The 19,348-nt window shown below is 43.1% G+C and overlaps 1 protein-coding gene across 2 annotated transcripts in view; it reads right to left on the reverse strand.

Moving 5' to 3' along the window:
* The window catches only part of CDHR2 (cadherin related family member 2), a 497,387-nt gene that overhangs the window by 42,963 nt on the left and 435,076 nt on the right, over positions 1 to 19,348 (reverse strand). For both annotated transcript variants that reach the window (XM_069244564.1, XM_069244565.1), the window contains 3 exons: positions 7,139 to 7,252; positions 4,994 to 5,077; positions 1,138 to 1,207 (listed from right to left, as the gene is read on the reverse strand). In XM_069244564.1, the coding sequence (XP_069100665.1) occupies positions 1,138 to 1,207; positions 4,994 to 5,077; positions 7,139 to 7,252 (268 nt within the window). The remainder of the gene's footprint in view (positions 1 to 1,137; positions 1,208 to 4,993; positions 5,078 to 7,138; positions 7,253 to 19,348) is intronic.

The following is a 19,348-nucleotide window of genomic DNA, read 5'->3' on the forward strand; positions in this document are numbered from 1 at the left end:
ACTGAAAAAAAACAAGGGTAGAAGTAAGGCTATAGTTAGGTGTGATAAAAAGATCTGTTTTTGTTGAAAGAAAAACCTCAGGAATTCACTGTAAAAACAAAGGTTAATGTAACATAGTTAGGGGAGTATAACAGTGACAACATTAACAGAACATTATAGTTAGGGGTTTATAACAGAGACAACATTAACATTTTGAACTAAACACAGAAATTCACCACTTATAGTTCCCGCAATGCAAAGCGTATGATCTCACATATTACACCACTCATGACATGTTCGATGACATAATTTATGGCATCACTAATGACATTTCAAATTACATAATTGGTTCATTGATTTGGGGTTTGCGCCAATAAATAGCACTGATTGGTCAAGAAATATAGTTTGAATAGGTTTCCCAAGAAACCAAAAGTGTTCATGTGTTTAAACTACCTAACACCAATTCAATGGAAAAAGCTCCAGTGCAAACATCCCAGCAGTCAAGGGGTTAATGTTTGGCATACAGATCCAAGAGAATCTACCTCTACTGCCCACACCATTTTCCTTAATAAGTTTTACTTTTAATAGTGGCCGGGGAGAATTTATAGTTGTGCCAAGAGTCAGCAAGTAACAGAAAAATGCACCACCAAGCATTGGCAAACTCAATACAATATCTATCTATCTATCTATCTATCTATCTATCTATCTATCTATCTATCTATCTATCTATCTATCTATATATATATATATATATATATATACACATAAACACACATACATTATATAAACATATATATATATATATATATCTATATATATATCTATATATATATAGATATATATATATATATATATATATATATATATGTATATATATATATATATATATATATATAGATATATATATATACACACACACATATACACATATAAAGTTGTATCAATCTTGTTAAATCAAATATTCATGGCTAATGCCAGACCTAATAAACATGGACTTCATTGTCCTTTCAACTCTGGTGGGTGGGATCAGGAGCACCTTAGACACCCTGTATTAGCAGAGGAACTACCAACAGCAGAGCCATTAGCCTACTGAGAGGAGCACAGCTCTGTCCAATATTTGACACAAAAACATTGAGAAACAGTTAAAGAATGTCTTACCTCACGTGAACGCAGTCCTTTGGCATCTTCATTCACACTAACCCCAAAATGCTCGTCTAAAGAGTTCAAACTGAAATTAAAACAAGTGTAAGATCAGCATCAGGTAATGGCCGCCAAAGGTATGATGAGTGATTGTGTACAACTGCTAGACATCACCTATTCTTTGGGCTCCATAAGTCTCATTGTGTATGGTGTCACACACTCATAAAGACCCCACCCTTGCAGGCTACCAAAGGAAAACTGCCTTGTGTCCAGCACACCAAGCCTTTCACCTCTGGATTCCTAGCTGTTTTAGGCCATGCTAATTGAGGGAGAAATCAGTGGCCAAAGAAGGCAGTAAGTGAGAGTTATGTTATGTTAAATTCATTTGTAAAGTGCCCAACCACCCTCAAAGGGGTTTTGAGATGCTCAAAAAGGAAAATTGACCGAACTGAAAGTGGAGCACGAAGGGACAACTGAATGGGTAGAAGGTTTAACAACAAGGCAAATATGTGGGACCTTGGCCTACTGTAAGGCGTAGAAGCGAAGCAGACAATAGGGCTTACAGAAGGAGATTCTTCTGTTAAGAAAGAGTGGACAATTATCTCAAAAAGTTTATTGACCATCACGCAGAAGTTTAAAGAGTGCTCGTTCACACAGGCAGCCAATGAAGGGCTTTATGACCCAGAGACACTGAAGTGCAAGCCAGGAAGCAGAGAACCAGCCGAGCTACAGTGCCCTCAACAATCTGCAGCTTCTTCATAAGGTAGTCAGGACTCCAACATACCAGTTGTTGCTATAGTAAAAGATACTGGAGATCATAGCCTGAGTGACTATTTTTGGGGGCAGATGGGGAGCCCTTTAAAATCTTTTCAAAGCATTTGAGGATACCAACACAGGATGGAAATACATAAGTAACTTGATCAGCCATAGAGAGATTTGAATGGAGGAGAATACCATGTTTAATGGCTGAGTTGGTGGATTGAGGTAAAGTTCCCAGGGCACTGAGCCACCAGCCTGCGGACCAGTAAACCATGCATTTCCCTAAGAGGATAAACTCTATTTTGTTTTGCTAAGTTTGAGGCAATTAGCTTTCTTCCGGAGGGCAATGTGGTGCATACAAGTACAAACATTTTCTTGGGCTTCATGTACATTCTCTAGAATGTAAACAATCAACTGTTTGTTGTCAACATAGGATAATATGTCAAAGTCAATGGACCATATTACCCCAGCCAAAGTGATCATGTAGATGTTGAAGACAGACGGACTCAGACATGACTCCTGACGAACTCCACAAGGAGTCTGACTAGTATTCGAGTGGTAAGGTGGGAGCACAACAGTTTGAGATCTAGTTGTCAGAAAGAATGTTAACCGTTTCAAGGGGTCTAGACAGATTCCAAGCTTGTGCATGCATTTAAGTAAGACGGCATGTGAGACTTTGTCAACTGCTGAGGAGAGGGTCAACAGGATCAGGGCCTTGATCCAATATTCTGGGGATATTCACTGTAGCTCCTAATAGAGTTATCTCTGTACTATGGGTGGCTCTAAAAACAGGCTGAGAGCAACCAAGATAAATTAGATTCTAAATAGGTAGACGTTGTGCAGACAAGCATATCCACCACATTTGCAAGAAAAGACACAATGGGTATCAGTTAAATTGCAAGCATCAGTGGATCTGCAGAGGATTTTTTTATTCAGAAGGAATGCATTGGTGTGTTTACCTATTGCTGGATAAGCCAAAGTGGTGAGAGAAAGATTACAAAGTGAAGTTACAGCAGTTCCAAAGTACTCGGGCAGTTATAAAAGACATGGTAAGGGCATGGATCATCATGCGATCCAGAATTGACGGAGTGCATTGTTACGTGAACAGTATCCAATTGTGCAAGGGCCAGTTTGGCTAGAGGGTGGAAATGCAAGATGACAGACGGGTGTCTATGAAGAGGAGAGTGTCAATCGATGGTTGAATAGAAAAACTGGAACGAAGAGGGCTAATTTCTCTTGTGAAAATATTCAGAGAGAGCATTACAGAGATCCCAAGATACAAAATGTATTTGGTAACAGGCAGTCGGTAGGGTAAACTCCTTAAAAATTGAAAATATTATAATTGGGATGAACTATATACAATGGACAAGGAAACTCTGGAGAGGGTGGCATATTTGCATGTGGCAGTTTCTAAGAGAAGCTTTGTATGTAGTCTTATCTGATTTAAGATAAGTGCCTCCGATTTCTTTCCAAGCATTTGTTGTGGTACTTGAATTCCCTTAAGGCTACAATCTGCAGAGGGAATTTTGAGTGTAGAGGAAAGCTCAGAGGTGAAATTGAGTTAAGAGCATTAGAAATATGGTGGTTAAAAATAGTGGAGGCTGCAAATATGTTAATATCATGGACGAGGGGAAAATTAAAGGCAGATTCTAGTCGTTCTTTGGATATCAGTTTCCATAATCTATTTTTGATTTTAGGATGACTAGCAGGGGTGTTGTGAGGCACAGAGTGGAGAAGAATAGACAAGAAAATAAGAAAGTGATCAGTCCAGACTACCTGTAGGAGGATATCAACCTGAAGCTTTACAATTTTGTAAAAATACGGTTGAGTATATGGACAGCTTCGTGAGTGTGGTAAATAACCAATTGAAGAGGCACACTGTTCTAAGGTTATCAAGTAGTATTATTGTATTAGTATTAGACGTATCTTGTAGGTGAGAATTAAAATATCCTTGCATTAGGAAATGTTGATATTTAAATATATACAAGACAATAACCTCCAAAAGCTTGTGACTAAAGTCCTTTTTCTAGGACCAGGTGCCCTCTATATCAGGGTGCCTTATCTTGGAACTAGAGAATAATGCAATTCCCTCATCAATTTTAGCCAGTCTATCCATTCTAAGTATTTCAATTTAGGGGGAGTGGCTGTGGCTGTATGAGCCAAGTCTCAGATATGGAGCAAACGTCTGGAGACTTGGAGTGAAGTAGCTCCTAACTTCCATTTTGTGTTTGGGGTGGAACAAGCCTTAAATGGACCTTCAGTAAAGAAAAGAAAGGCCTTACAGCAGCCACAGGTGGCAGGCTTTTTAAAGCTGTAGAAAATACATGAAGACTCGGAGGCCTTGTTTTTCTCTCATCGCAGAGTAGGGGATTTGGCAGATCTCATAGTTTGTTCACGGACTTGCCTAAGGTGTGCCACTGTGCATCTGCACTGCGGACACCATTTAGGAGGCAGTAGAGGCAGGAGGAAGCACTGACTAAAGCCCACCGAGGTAGCCAACTGGAAGTCAGGCAAGAAAAGTAGCGAAACACAGAAATAATGGCAAATTAAAAGAACAAAGGAAATTAAAAGACACCTGAGGCCAGGCAAATTCGAGGGGCAAATATAAGGAAATAAATGTGACAACAGAAATAAAAACAAGTTAAAAGAAGAAGGGGGTCCAAAATGGACATGCAAGCCTTACCCAGAGGGCTGAGGTACAGGGAAAGCAAGAGTGCCAGGCAAGTGACTCACCGACCATGTGTGGTGCAAGGTATTTTCAAAAGATTAGCATGTTCTTACTGCAATCACCATTTTGAAGGAAGAAGAAGCAGGAGGAAGCACTGACTTTAGACCCGCCCAGGAAACTAAGTCTAATCAGGCATCAAAAATGGCAAAATAACGGAATACTAGAACATTAAAAGAACCAGCACAATAGAAGAAAAGAACATCAAAATAGGGCTAGGCAACTTCCAGAGTCAAATACAAAGAAATAAACGTGATGGGAGAAATAACACCAAGTTAAAATAAGAACTGACTTTGAATCTTTGGCTGAGAGGGTGAAGTAGAAGGAAAGCAAAAGGGGCCGGTAAGTGACTCAGAGACCACTTGTGGTCTATTAAAGTAAGCAGCTCACCTTACGCTGTCAGTGGAGGAATGTTGCTCATCAAAGCCAAGGTCCAAGACAGCATCGATGTTGAGGTTTAGCACAGGGTTGGCTCTAGGGAAATAGACAACATTATAAGAAGATCAACAAGTGAGAAGTCAGCATACAGCTAAGCAGTAACCCTTGACAACTCTACAAGAATGCAGAGTGCACTATGTATGTCCTTAGGATACCATCATTGTGCCACCCAGGAATTCTGTATATAAAATTTACTGTACCGTATCATACCATATTGTAGTACAATGCAAATAAGAATATAACAAAATAACACCACACACAAACCTAAAAGCACACAACTTGTCCTGGGCAAAATAAAAACCTGAAATTCGAAGCAGATAGAATACTGATGTTTCACCACAGCACTTCAAGTCATTACTACAACTGAATTCTAGTCCATCACGCTTATCTCCCCAAGCCTCCTCAGACAGGGAGCACACCACAGTTTCTTGACCTTAAATCCACCCAAAAAAACTTTGGCTATTTCAACCATTCTGACCAGTCATACCACAAGGGCTAATTCTAATTGATCGAAGGGTGGATAATCTTTCTGGCTAAAACAGGTTGCCTCAGCAAATCTGACTGAATGTCTTGAGCCCGCAGAAATAACCAGCTTTCAGTCCCAAAGTAATTAGTCTGATGGCAACCAACCAGATTGGCTGGGGTACATCCTATCTTATTTATTTATGTATTTATTTAATGAAGCAGAATTTTGTACAGTGCTAACATATAACCTAAACACTTCAGCTCAGTAGGGAGGAAACGAAAGCCAGGTAATGATAAAAATATTATCTTAAGGGATTTTAGTCCACCCAGTTGAAGGGAGAGCACTCAATATGGCAATCTTCCATTGTTCCTTTTTGTGTATAAGATTCAAGTTGAATTCCATGCAGGAAAAATAGAATTTCAGGAGTTTCCTGAATTGAAAGTTGCATTAATCTCAAAGCAGAGGACTGGTGTGTTCTTGATTTTAAAGCCACAAACTACTTAGACTCCTCTGTTATGTTTTGGTATCGAAAAGAAGCACTGACGGATCAGCTGAAAGATGCTAACTGCAAGTTCCAGGCTGACCAATTAACAGGGAATAAAATGAGCACTTTCAAAATGGGTGTGATATGATCCTGTCTCCATTTGTGTAGGCACATTTATTTGCTTGGATGCACACTCTTTAAAGCTTGGCAGTCATTTTTTTTGTTGGGGGGGTCACTATAAACTACATTCCAATAGTGCATAGATATCATCACCAGAGCATGATCTAGCTCCATTCCCAGATTAATCTGCATGAGCAGGTGGAGATTCTGAAGGAAAGGCAACTAAATGTGTGTTCACTTGATGGCTGCATTGATTTGCAATGGAGTGCCCATACCGATGGGTCAATTGAATGACGACTTAGGGCCGGCCACCCTACAATTAAAATTGTAATTGTTGTTCCATTTTGAATTAGAAAACTCTTCTTTATCCTGTGTTTGGTGTGATCTACACACACTGCAATGTGCGTGTGCAGCTGCGTGCTGTTCTCTAGGAGGGATGTGAATCTGTCTTTCATAAGCATTTAGAAATGAACCTGTTCTGGAAATCATGCAAGTACTGAACAGAAGAGGAGAGTGGAGAAAAGGACTTCACTTTGCAGGAGGATGAAGAAGACACTCGTATTTGTAATTGCTCACTCCAGTTGTGAAGGAATGGTCGGATCTGGTCAAAGGTCGGTACTGATAATCCTGCCCACTCCTAAAGCATCTGAAAGAGCATAATGTGATCCCCTTTGCTGTAGGTTGTTTAAAAGTCCAAGAGAATCAAGGATGCTTGGTTGTCTTCAGTAAAGTTGACATGAAGGTCTTCTCTAATATCTGCAAGAGTTGATTTTGTGCTCACAATAGACTGAATCCTGGCTGGCAATCTTAGAGCATTAGCATCTGTTCCACAAAGTCCTGAAGTTGTCTGATAACTTTTTTTTCCAAAAATGTATTTGCGCACTCGAAATTGGAAATCAGTTGATAGATGAGTAGCAATTGGAGGTCTGCTTTTGATTTCTTTTATTCTACACCTTTTGGTACCCAAATACATAGACACCTTCCAGAATCACAACATCATATTTTTTGCCTACTTCATACCACTCACCCCTCCATGTTGTACTTGTTGGTCCCCGGGATTCCTGGACCACCCTGCACTGCATTTGAAGGCATTGTCTTTGCTTCCTTCATCGCTTTTACAGCTTTCATCTTCCTCTTGTAACTGCAAGAATAAAGATAGAGGTAAGTGTAAGTGTCAACATAAAATGAAGTGAGCCAACCAAACAGCCAGCCAGGAGGCCAGACAGCCAATTAGGAAATAAAAGGCAAATTAGGTGTGAGACATTACCTGTTTTAAATCCCTCCCACTGTGACAGATCTTGGTGGGGAAGACGCAGATGTGATTCAGTGGCAGAAACGAGAAAAACATCCAAAGCCAGTAGGTGGGTGTGCCCATCATCTAGTCAAGTCAACAAGCTATCAAAAAAACCTATGGACAGTCAGACAGACGTATAAACAAATAACTAGTTAACCTACCAGTTGTGTATCTACTCAGCCCACTGTATATGCACTCAGGACAATAACCAGCCACTGAGAAAAGCAACAAGCCGGCCAACCAACCAACCAACAAGTCACTAAACAAGCAAAGCGGCATACAATTTTATCCAACGAACCATAGTCAACTAGACAACCAACAAATCAACCAACAACTAGCCAACTACCTAACTAATCAGTCAACACCCAGCTAAGGAGTGAGCCAACCACCTACCAAACATGCTGCACACCATATAACCAAAATGTCAACCCAGCGAACCAGTCTGATAGACAGCCAACCTACTAGCTAGCTAGTTAGTTGGCCAACCAACCAGGCAGCCAGCTACTCAATCTATAAAACCTCAGTCAATCATGCTAAATAGTCAGTCAGCAGCCCAGCCCACGAATAAACTAATAAGAATCCTACCTGTCCATCTAGCTACTGAACCAGTCAGATAGCCAACCAACCAACCCACCAACTAGGCACCAAGCAGGCTAGAAAGTCAAGTAACCTGCTCATCAGCAAATGAAAAATACTAACACATGAGAATTACCAACTAAAATATTTTTAAAAACTTACAATTACCAACACATAATAACACCAATCACTTAATTATACATTGCACATGGCACTCAGTATAAAAGAGTAAACAACACTTTGAGGATAGCAAAAACATAAGAATACGCGAGAAAAGGAAATAACTAAGACACATGAATTTCGAACACAGAGAAACGCCCAATTTTGAGCATACCCAACATATTGAAATAACAAACTGAAATATAAAATATGAGAACAAACAACACAAACGATGTGATCAAAATTTCAGACACAGTCACCGCAATAGTAATCATGCCAATTGTAATATTTTACGTTTTCCATCTGCCTCCAGTAACACTGATGCTGCCTGCAGGCTGGTAATTCCATTAGAGGGACACCTGAACTCAAAGTGTCTCGAGCTGGTTGGGCCTGGTTTGGCTAAACATGCTGCGATCATGTTGTCGAGGTCTGTCTACGGACCAGTCCTCACTAAGGCTTTGCTTATGACATACGTTTTCCAAATTTCTGTCATATTATCTTATCCCGCAACGTCAGAAAGACTCTCATATTGATTCGGATCTTGTTTGCTATTGTGTTCATTGAATCATTAACATGCCACGCCTTACTATCTTAGAATGCAAGTCTTTCCCGCAGTGAGGGTACCTGTGGGAAGCAGGGCCACAGCCGGTCTCTTGCGGAACATATCTTGGGCAAAACTGAAGCGAGGAACAGGGATAGCACTTTTCAGGCAACCCCACCCTATGTAGGGTCACTCCGGGGTACTTGTTTTTTTGTTTTTTTTTTATGAATGGCCATGTTTGCTGTTTAGACACAGTAGGCAGGTTATAGGCTTCTAGTTGAGCGGTATTTTGGGGGCGATGGAGAGTCAGGTGCAGGGGTACCCCCCACAGGGGGGCGGAGGGACCCAGAGGAGGGGAAGAGTAGGTTTGAAGATATGGAGCAGGACAGAGCGGAGTTTGGATCTTATTGTTTGGATGTGAGAGCGAGAGAGATTGGGTAATGCAAGGGAATGGCTGCTGATGGATGATGAAAGAATGCTGTTGCGGAGAAGGGGAGTTGTTTTGGTGCAGATTACAAATTGGTTGCCGTCTTGTTTTTGTCAATAATGAATGTTGACAACTACAAGCCTATTCTAATAACATGTCCCTCTATGCTATAACAGTCTAGGGTGTGGGTCTTATTCCACAAATTTATCCTGAAGCTTCGACCCATCCATCACTGAGTTACGACATTCCTTATCAATCCCAAACAGTAACCGAGGCAAGACAAAACAATGAAATGTACCCACAACTGTCCCCTTAAAATTGCCTGCTGCAGACAACATGAACACCATTAATAATGTGGTTCCCACAAATCTTCATTTTCAGAGGGAATAAGTGGGATGAAAATGAGTGGGGAGCGGTAATGCAGCGATGGCCATTTTGTTATTCAATTTAAAGAACGTTCCAAATAACGCCCTGCAACAGAAGGCCAGGCATATTAAAATATAAAGATATTTGTGATCTACGGACCTCCAGGTGACAACCGAGGCATTGCCCCTTATTTTACAATACTTCTCACAAGCCACTGGTGTATTATTTTAATAGTAAGGTGTTTGTAGGCGAAATTAATCTGAGCATGGAAGTCATCCCACGCAAGCTACAAGCTGGTTCTGAAGATGTTCTCGACAGTATGACTTCATTAAAAATTAAAAACGGCTTATGTACACCCCATATTTTAAGGGGCACGCTTTAGATCTTCTTCTAGGCTGAAATATCATCCAAAAATATGTAATCTGCAAAAATAGCACAACTACTTAATCCTTGTGGCCTAAACATCTCCACATTAGCCTTTTTCTGAAGGTTTCACTGTGCATTGTTACAGAAAAGTTGAGGTGAATGAAAAAATTAATAAAATATTGATAGCTGCTGATAAAGGTCCTGGCAAGGACCATGGACAGAGATCTAGCCGCTAGCCAGTTAACCATCTTCAAGGCCACCTGTCAGTCTTTTCTCAATTCTAGTGCCCCAGGCCCTAAAACTCGAAAACAGGCTGGCCACTTTCTATGGTTTACAGCAGCGTTAAAACAGTTTACGTACATTGGAATGAACAACATATCATAAGACGTTTGCCAACAAACACATAAGATTAACAGGCAAGAAGAACTAACACAGGAACATACTAGGATATGTGAACAACCAAAACATGAAGATAGTGAACAAACATTATTATTATTTTCAAATTTTAGAAAACAACAGAAAGACCAACACACAGAACATGGAGGATGGGAGGGTTGGTACACAATCTCGGCTAGATAGAGTCTACACCAGTCAAGGCACTACTGAAGGTAAGTAACTTGTTCATCTTATAGAAACTTCTAGCCACATATGCCTTACCTTAGAATAGATACCAAAGCAATCTCTCCCGAGATGTGGGTCTGAGGACTGTTTTAAACTAAGAAGTCATGGAGGACTGAATGGGCAAAGTGCCAATTTCTTGGGATCAGACTGTTGAGGCAGTAGTGTTTGGTGAACATGTTCAGTGGTGCCCACATAGTAGCCTGACAAATTCCCCTTTAGATAAAACTGTGGTCCCAGCTTTGGCTCTGGTGGAATGGGCTCTTAAGCACTCAGGGGCTGTTTCTAGGCCCTTGTGTGGCAGGTCTTAATGCAGAGGATGATCCGTCAAGAGATGGTTCTCTTTAGAATTGTCTTTCCTTTCTTTGCCCTGTGAATCCAACAAAGAGTTGAATGTCCACCCGGAAATCTTTGGTACGAATAATGTAGCATTGTTTTTGGATTCAGGCAGTGCAGCCTCTCCTCTTCCTTAGCTGGACGAGGGGTAAGGAAATACGGTATGACGGTGATGCGCTGCTTGATGTGGAAAGGTGTGACTATTTTTGAAAAAACGGATGCTCTGATTTAATAATCAATTTGTCTGGGAAGAATGATGTGCTTGTAGTTTGCAAGATAACAGATGTTATAACTACAAGGAAGACAGTTTTGATAGTGAGGAGCCAAAGAGGGCAACTGTGCATAGGCTCAACAAATGAAAACATGAGAAAAGTGAGAACTATTTAAGTCCTATTTGGACATAAAGAAGGGCATAGAAGGAAAATTGCTGTAAAACTTTAAGAAATCTAATCAACAGGTGCAGGGCCAGCTTTAGCGCTGGTGGCGCCCTGTGTCAACAGTCTTTTTGGCACCCCCTCACCCCATGACCACCTCCACTGATTCACTCACTACCACCCGCCAGATGCACCCCTCATCTCTCCATAGCCTCCTCTCCATAGCCTCCTTTCACATACATTCATTTGTTTTAAAGTGCCCGTAAAGGCTGGCTTTACTAATCCACTCATCTATCCACATAAAATATGGTGTTATTCTTTGCAGCAGGCATATTAACCCTCTATGCTACTTTATGATGAGCCAAAGCTGCTGCAAGACAAAACTCCCATCATTTTCCCTAGCAGAAACATTTATCACAAGAGGTATCTTGACATTTTAATTGTTTCCTGAAAGCTAGACACACAAGGAACTTTTCAGCAGGTGCTTTTAAATCGCAGGTGTTGTAAGTCATTGCTAAACACAGCGCCCCCTGAGGTCAGCGCCTCCAATTCAGGTCAGCACCGCAGTGTGGCTGCACCACTTTCACCACCCTAAAGCCAGGCCTGAACAGGTGACTTGAACAGGGACGGTTGGTCCCGAAACCACAGAAAGATGGAAATGACAGACAGATATCCCTTGACTCTGCCCAAAGCAAAGCCTTGCCGGGGCAGCGATAGAACAAACAAGAGAACTTAAGACAAGGGTGCAGAGAGAGAATCAACCGATTATAACGTACACCAAGCCACAAACTTGTTCCATCGGCAGGCGTAAATAGTTTTTGGGATGAAAGCTTGGCTGCTAGAATGACATCACACACTTCAGGAGGAAAATTAAACACCCTCAACTGTCGCTGCTCAATCTCCATGCATGATGGTGGAGAGTAAACAGATTTGGGTGCAGTGCCTTGCCCTGTGTCTGTGACAAAAGTTCCTCCCAAAGGGACAGCCTGACTGGAGGTCAGATGATCATGCTCAGATGTTTGAAATACTATACTCCTGTGCCATTAGGATGACTTGGACCACATTGTTCTTGATCTTCATGAGAACTCTGGACAACAGTGATTTTACTGGGAAGGTGTATAGGAGCCCGGAGCTCCACTCGAGATGAAATGCATTTCTGAGTGAAAGCTGCCTTGGAAACTCCAGCGCACAGAAGTGCTGACTTTGGGCATTATCTACGATGATGAAAATATGTAACTAAGGCCCTTTTGAATCTTGGAAGAGACCTTGCACCACTCTGAGATGAAGATGCCATTCATGATCCACTAGGCATCAGCAACTGAGTTTGTCTGATCTGGCATTCAGAGAGCCCACGAGATGTTGAATCACCAGGAACATGCCATGAGTTTCCAGCCATGTTCAGAAAAGCAGCGCTCGCGACACAGGGTTCCATGAACTAACACTGCCCTCTTTGTTGCAATGCCACATATTGGTGATGTTGTCTGTGAACACCTGAATGAGCCTCCCCTTGATGGAAATAAGAAAGGCTTTCCATGCCAGTCGGATCACCCTCAGTTCCAACAAGTTACTATGGAGCTGAGACTCTGCCGGAGACTAGGGTCAGCTGATCTCCACCTTTCCCAGGTGGCTGCCCCAACCCATCAGTCACACATCTGCCACCACTGTAGGCTCAGTGTGTGCGAAGGAGAGAGAGGTCTGCCGTTGGCCCAGTCATGGCCCGTGAGTCACCACTGCAGGTTCTCTGCAGTCCCTTCCGATATATGGACCAGGTCAGAGAGATTTCCCTAATGCTTTGCCCTCTGGGTCTTTAAGTCCCACTGCAGAGCCCCCATATGCCAACAGGCATGTTTATCAGCAGAATGCAGGAGACAATGAGGTCCAGCATCTCAAAGTTAGTCTCATCCAAATCCAGGATAAAGGCTGAAATATCGGTATCATAGACCAAGCATCCTTGATCCGTTGTTATGGAAGATAACTCTAAAACTACGCTGTACCCATAAGAGCTCTTATTAAAGAGAGTGTCTGAGAGTCAGGTGTGACTTTGGCACATTGATAGTGAACCCCAGTGAGTGCAGGAGGTTCACTGTAGTCTGGAGTTGGAATAAAACTTCTTAGGGTAAGTATGCCTTCAACAGTCAGGGTAAGTATGCCTTCAACAGTCAATCATCAAGGTAGGGGAACACTCGAACCCTGACCTCCACAGATGTGCTGTCACCTCCGCCATCACCTTGGTGAACACCTGAGGGGTGCCTGTAAGGCCAAAAAGGGAGCACAGCAAATTGATAATGCTCATGACCCACGTCAACCACAGGCAATGCCTTGGGGCAGGCAGGAAGGGAATGTGGAAATAGGCATACTACAAACCCAGCACTACCATCCAGTCTCCAAGGTCGAGTGCAAATAAGACCTGAGACAGAGTTAGCATCTTGAATTTTTCCTTTTTCAAGAAGTTATTGAGAGGGCGCTAGCCTAAGATAAGAAGGAATCTTCATCACCAGAAGAAAGTAGCAGGAATATCAACCATGACCTACTTTGGATGCTGGCACTTTCTTGAAGGCTTCTTTGACCAGAAAGGCCAGTAGTTCCCTCTGCAAGAGCACAAGGTGATCTTCCACAAGCTGATCTTGGGGTGGAGGACGTGGCATCAGGGGGTCCAGCTCTCTGTTCCCCACCAAGAAAAGAGAAGGAGGAGCTCTATCATGCTCCTCCCTAGAAGAAAGGAATGGGCCTGGGACCCACTCTCTGAGCCCATATGGAAGAAGAGGATAGAGGAGTATCGTTGCACTCCCTTGAGAAAGAGGAAGGTGGCCCAGGACCCCTTCTCTAGGTCCTCAGTGATGGCGAAAGCAGGAGGAGTGCCAATGCGCTCCCACAAAGCAGTGGTGGGCACACTCCCACTCCTCGTGCTCATGTCTTGTGGGAGCAGAGCAACCACAACAAAAAGAGCTCCCTGCCTACATGGAGCTGGTAGGGGAGGAGCAAGCTCACAGCTCCTGTGCCAGCAAAGAAGGATGACTGCCAAGGGGACAGTGGGTGCAGTTGAGGGTTGGTGTCCTGAGCTGCCCCCAAACCTAAAGGCTCCTCTGATAAAAACAAAAGGAGTCATGAGATGCCGCACACCAAAAAGGAAAATCCGCTCTTTTCACAGTAGCAGGAAAGTTGCTCATTAGTTTTTCACTCCTCTCCTGAAGGTAGCACTGCATAATGCCCAGCAGGGTTCATTTACATAAATATTACCTTCTTGTGGTAGCCGCAGGACGACATCAGCACCATCAACAACATAAAAAAATGTTGGAGGATGTGGCGACAGGGGGTCCACCTCAAAACCTTTGCCTCTACCCTCCACTTTTTTGCTCTATTAGTTTTTGTTGACCTTAGGACTCAGTGCACTTTACCACTGCTAACCAGTGCTAAAGTGCTTATGATCTCTCCCTAAAACATGGTTTGATTGTCTTATACCCAATTGGCATATTTACTTTACTTGTAATTACCTTGTAGAGTGGTGTACCATATACCCATATACCCAGGGCCTGTAATGTAAATGCTACTGGTTGACCTGTGTCACTTGTGCAACCAACTTAAGTACCATTTTGAAACATATTTCAGGCTTGCCACTGCAGCCTGAATGTCGTTTTAAACTGCCATGTCAACTTGGCAATTGACTCCCTCGCCAAGCCTTAAACTTTACTTTTTATTACATATAAGTCACCCATAAGGTAGGTCCATGAGCATCCATAAGGTAGGCTCTAGGTAGCACAAAGGGCAGGGTGATGTGTAGTTAAACAGTTTGACATGTACTTTTAAGTTTTACATGTCCTGATAGTGAAATACTCCTAAATTTGTTTTCCATTATTGTGAGGTCTATCCTGTCAAGGAATAACATTTGGATTCCTTATTACATTTAAAGTATAATTCCTAATTGGGAGCAGTACATTTCTCATGTTTGATACCTATGAAACTGTGATAGTAAACCTTCTTTGATTGTAAAATAGGATATTCCATTACAATTGTGAATATGCCAATCTCTTGCCCTTAGCCCTTTGTGCCTGCAGCCTACCTTGGGTCACAAGACATGGGGGGTCATTCTGACCCCGGCGGTCTAAGACCGCCGGGGCCAGGGTCGGCGGGAGCACCGCCGACAGGCCGGCGGTGCCTCGCAGGGCATTCTGACCGCGGCGGTTCGGCCGCGGTCAGAAGAGGCAAACCGGCGGTCTCCTGCCGGTTTACCGCTGCCCTTAGAATCCCCCAAGCTGCGCCGCCATGGGGGATTCTGACACCCCCTACCGCCATCCTGTTCCTGGCGGTTCGCCCGCCAGGAACAGGATGGCGGTAGGGGGTGCCGCAGGGCCCCTGGGGGCCCCTGCCGTGCCCATGCCAATGGGCACGGGCACCGAGAGGGCCCCGAAAAGTATTTCAGTGTCTGCTAAGCAGACACTGAAATACGCGACGGGTGCAACTGCACCCGTCGCACCCCTGCAACTACGCCGGCTCAATTCTGAGCCGGCGTCCTCGTTGCAGGGGCATTTCCTCTGGGCCGGCGGGCGCTCTTTTGGAGAGCGCCCGCCGGCCCAGAGGAAATGTCTGAATGGCCGCCGCGGTCTTTTGACCGCGGTGCGGTCATTCAGCGGCGGTACCCTGGCGGACGGCCTCCGCCGTCCGCCAGGGTCAGAATGAGGCCCTTGGTGTAGGACAGTTAGACTTTGTGAATTTCACCCAGACAGTCACACAATAGAGGGATTAGGTGCGCCTCAATGGGCCATCTGCTGGCAGGATTGGGGGTGGGAGCTAAGCACAGCCCCACTTATGCCTGGAAATCCTGTGCTGTGCCTTCACATAAAGGACCTACCGACCCTGTATTTCTACTGTAGCCAGCTTGGAGCAGGGGAGTCAGGAAATTCCATGCTATTCAAAGAACCTTTCCAGAAGCTTCTCCCACCTTCCAGAGGAGCACCAAGGTATAAAATATGACCTTCAAACCCACTCTTTAGTTCAGGCCTGGGCCTGTGGAAGGACTTCTAGAGGACTGACTGCTGCTGTGGTCCATTGTCTCCTCTACCAGACTACTGTTGTATTTGGAAGGACCCCTTTGCTGCCTGAAGCCTGCTTTGAAACCTCAGAGGCCAGCCCTGCTGTTTAGACCTACATCTTCATCTGCATCCAGGACTACCAGAAGGGACTCCTGGGACTCCAAGGGCTTGTTTGCTGGACCCCTCTTCCTAGCGACAGGGACATTAAAGGCTCCCTCCCATCTTGAACTTAAAATGGACCCAGCCTGAGTGAGTCCTGAACCCCCAAGAGGTTTTTCACCAGTGCTGGACTCTTGGCTGTGGTGATAAAGGTGCTCAGATGGCCAATTTCCAAAACTGAGGACATAGATAAAATTTGGCCTAAAACTGCTCTGAGAACCAGGAGGAGAGCAGGACCAACATGCTTGTCTATACACCCGACGTGCATCACCAGTTGGATTGACTTTGCAGCTTCTCCAATCAAGTTTTCGATTCAGCTGTCCTTCACCAAAAGGGTATCTGTCCTTTTAAAGCTGTCTTCGGCTACAGCCCTCTGCATCATCCAGCTGGAGTTTATCAACTTTCATTACAGGGACTAAGTCTCAATGTACCAATCTCCATCGCATCTTCGACCCAAGGCTCTCTGACGACAACGCTCCCTCCTTGACACCTCTTGCAGCCTTTCTCCACTGAACTTTTCCTTCTCAGAACTTTTTCTTCAAGAATGGTAAGCGATGACCGAACCCGATCTACTTCTTGTATCTGAACTAAGCTCCATCACAGTCAGCCATAACTTTTGACTTTGACCCAGTCTTGCGCAACTGTAGGTCTACGGTTGGTGCTTTGACTATTTAGGTGCTAGTTTTCACTAAATATTTTAACATTCATAACTCCTGTTTTATCAAATAATTTATTAATATTTATTCCATTGTCATAAGTTGCTTGAGATTTTTCCTGCATGATGTTTTCACTACATTACTGTTTCTGTGCTGAATAAATACTTTACACAATGACTTTAAGTTAAGCCTGACTGTGTTTTATGCCAATCTACCCAGGGTTAAGCACGGGTTAATTTAGTGACTTTTTCTGGTTCACCCTCCAAGGGATTGTGGCTGTTTCTTGACCAGGACTCACACCCCAGTCAACTAACAACCTAATGTCTTGCACTGCTTATATATACACATGTGTTAGTATTGCAATGCTTGTATGTTCAAGGGACTATAGTATTTTATTGTAAATGATAATCGGCACACAAAAATGCTACAGACATCAATATGTGAATTGCATATCTTGAACAAATGTGGAAATCTACAAGTGCAACTTCATTTTTTCACCCATTACAAAATAGAAATTGATAAATACCACTAAGATGAGTTAAATAAATATGTTTAAATGCAGATGAAAATGTCAAAATATTAACAGCATACCTATAGGCCACACACTGCAGTTGCAGGACTTTTTGTTATGCTTATGTTAGACCTGTGAGCCTTAGTTTGGTCTTCCCACAAACATTTTGCCTTCTCTCCTGTTTTGCTCAATTCGTTTTTGTTGGCCTTAGGACTTTGCACACTTTACCACTGCTAACCAATGGTAAAGTGCCTGAGCTCTTACCTTTAAATATGTTGAAGTTAGTTTGCACCCAACTGACACATGTAATTTACTTGTAAGTCCCTCCCAGTAAAGTGGTAAAACAGGTACTCAGGGCCTGTAAATTAAATGCTACTAGTGGGCCTGCAGCACTCACTGTGCCATCCACTTAAGTAGGCTTTTTAAACATGTCTTAGGCCTGCCATTACAGCCGGTGTATTGAGTTTTAAACCTTTTACCAGGCCTCACCCTTCCTTTTTAATACATATAGGTCACCTCTCGAATAGGCCCTAAACAGCCCATAGAGCAGTAAAGGCTCCTGAATGAGACAGTCAGGGGTCCGCCCACCCAGCTAGCAGCTTCGTAAGGTATGCGGATGGTAATTACTAAAAGCAACTACCAACTACAAAACATTTACTATTCCTAATAAAACAAAGCCTGTGTCTGTCGGGTATTGCCCTCAGTACCTGGCTGACTTTCCTTCTTTCCTCTTCACAGACACGAGTGGCAGGACAGGCAGCCAGGCACCTTCCACTGAGGCACATGCGCTAGTGCGCATGTGCTAACTCTTATTTATTTTCTTTAGCAGGCCGGGCTGACCTAGCACCAGCCCTTGACTGTAATTATAGATGTTTCAAGAGACCGCTCTCTAATGACGAGCATCATCCTCATATTTTGAAGCAGCCCTGGGTTTTTAGGGCATGAGCCCTCTATTTCCCAGGGCAGATTGTCAGTCACAGGCTGCAAGCAAGCACCCACTTTTTTCCAAGTTACCACAGGGGATGGTGTCAGAAAGGACCCCACCCCTGTGATGAGCTGAGAAAAGTTGGGTTTACCTGGGTTTCTAAAAACTCGTGCACTCTAGCAGCGCTGAATACAAGCTTTACAACATGTATTTATTAGCGTTTTATATTTTCAAGCTACTCCCTCGCTATGTAGATTATTTTCATGATCTCCCTGCATTTTAAACCATCGAGTTTTCATTGATATTTAATTTGTACTTTTTATGAAACACTCCAAATCAAAGTCGCACCATCTCATGCAGCCTTTTTGCTTTCTTGGTTTATCAACCTCTATTATTCAGTGAAGTTTAATTTCAAAAGAAGCTTTATGTGCTCATTTCCACTTTTTGTCGCATTGAAAAATGACATTCGACATGGTACTTAACCAAACGTTTTAGTGAGTAAAATAGTCTCCAAAGCACAGGAATACCCTTTCTGAGTCACAGATTAAAATTGTACACATGCTCTTTTTCTAGCTTTTTATATTGCTGTGCTTCGATTTCAACTGTTATCCTACGTTACGGAACACAGCAAGTGCTCTCATGATAGTCTCACAATGCACAGGGACATCTCATTTCCCTTTCTGAGTCACAATTAAAATACACGATCCTCTTCTTCTCTCACTAATCGCCTGAATATTCATTAAAATGCAGTAATGAACATTTTGATGCACTGGTTTCTATTTTTAACTCTGCTACATTTATTCAACTAGTGTTCAACTGGTGTTGTTTTCATTTGAGCACTCCCCTGTGTTTGAAAGAGCATAACTTGGCTGTGTCATTATGCTTTGCAGAAAGAAAAACAC

Source organism: Pleurodeles waltl, chromosome 7, assembly GCF_031143425.1.
Source record: "Pleurodeles waltl isolate 20211129_DDA chromosome 7, aPleWal1.hap1.20221129, whole genome shotgun sequence".
Taxonomy (NCBI): domain Eukaryota; kingdom Metazoa; phylum Chordata; class Amphibia; order Caudata; family Salamandridae; genus Pleurodeles; species Pleurodeles waltl.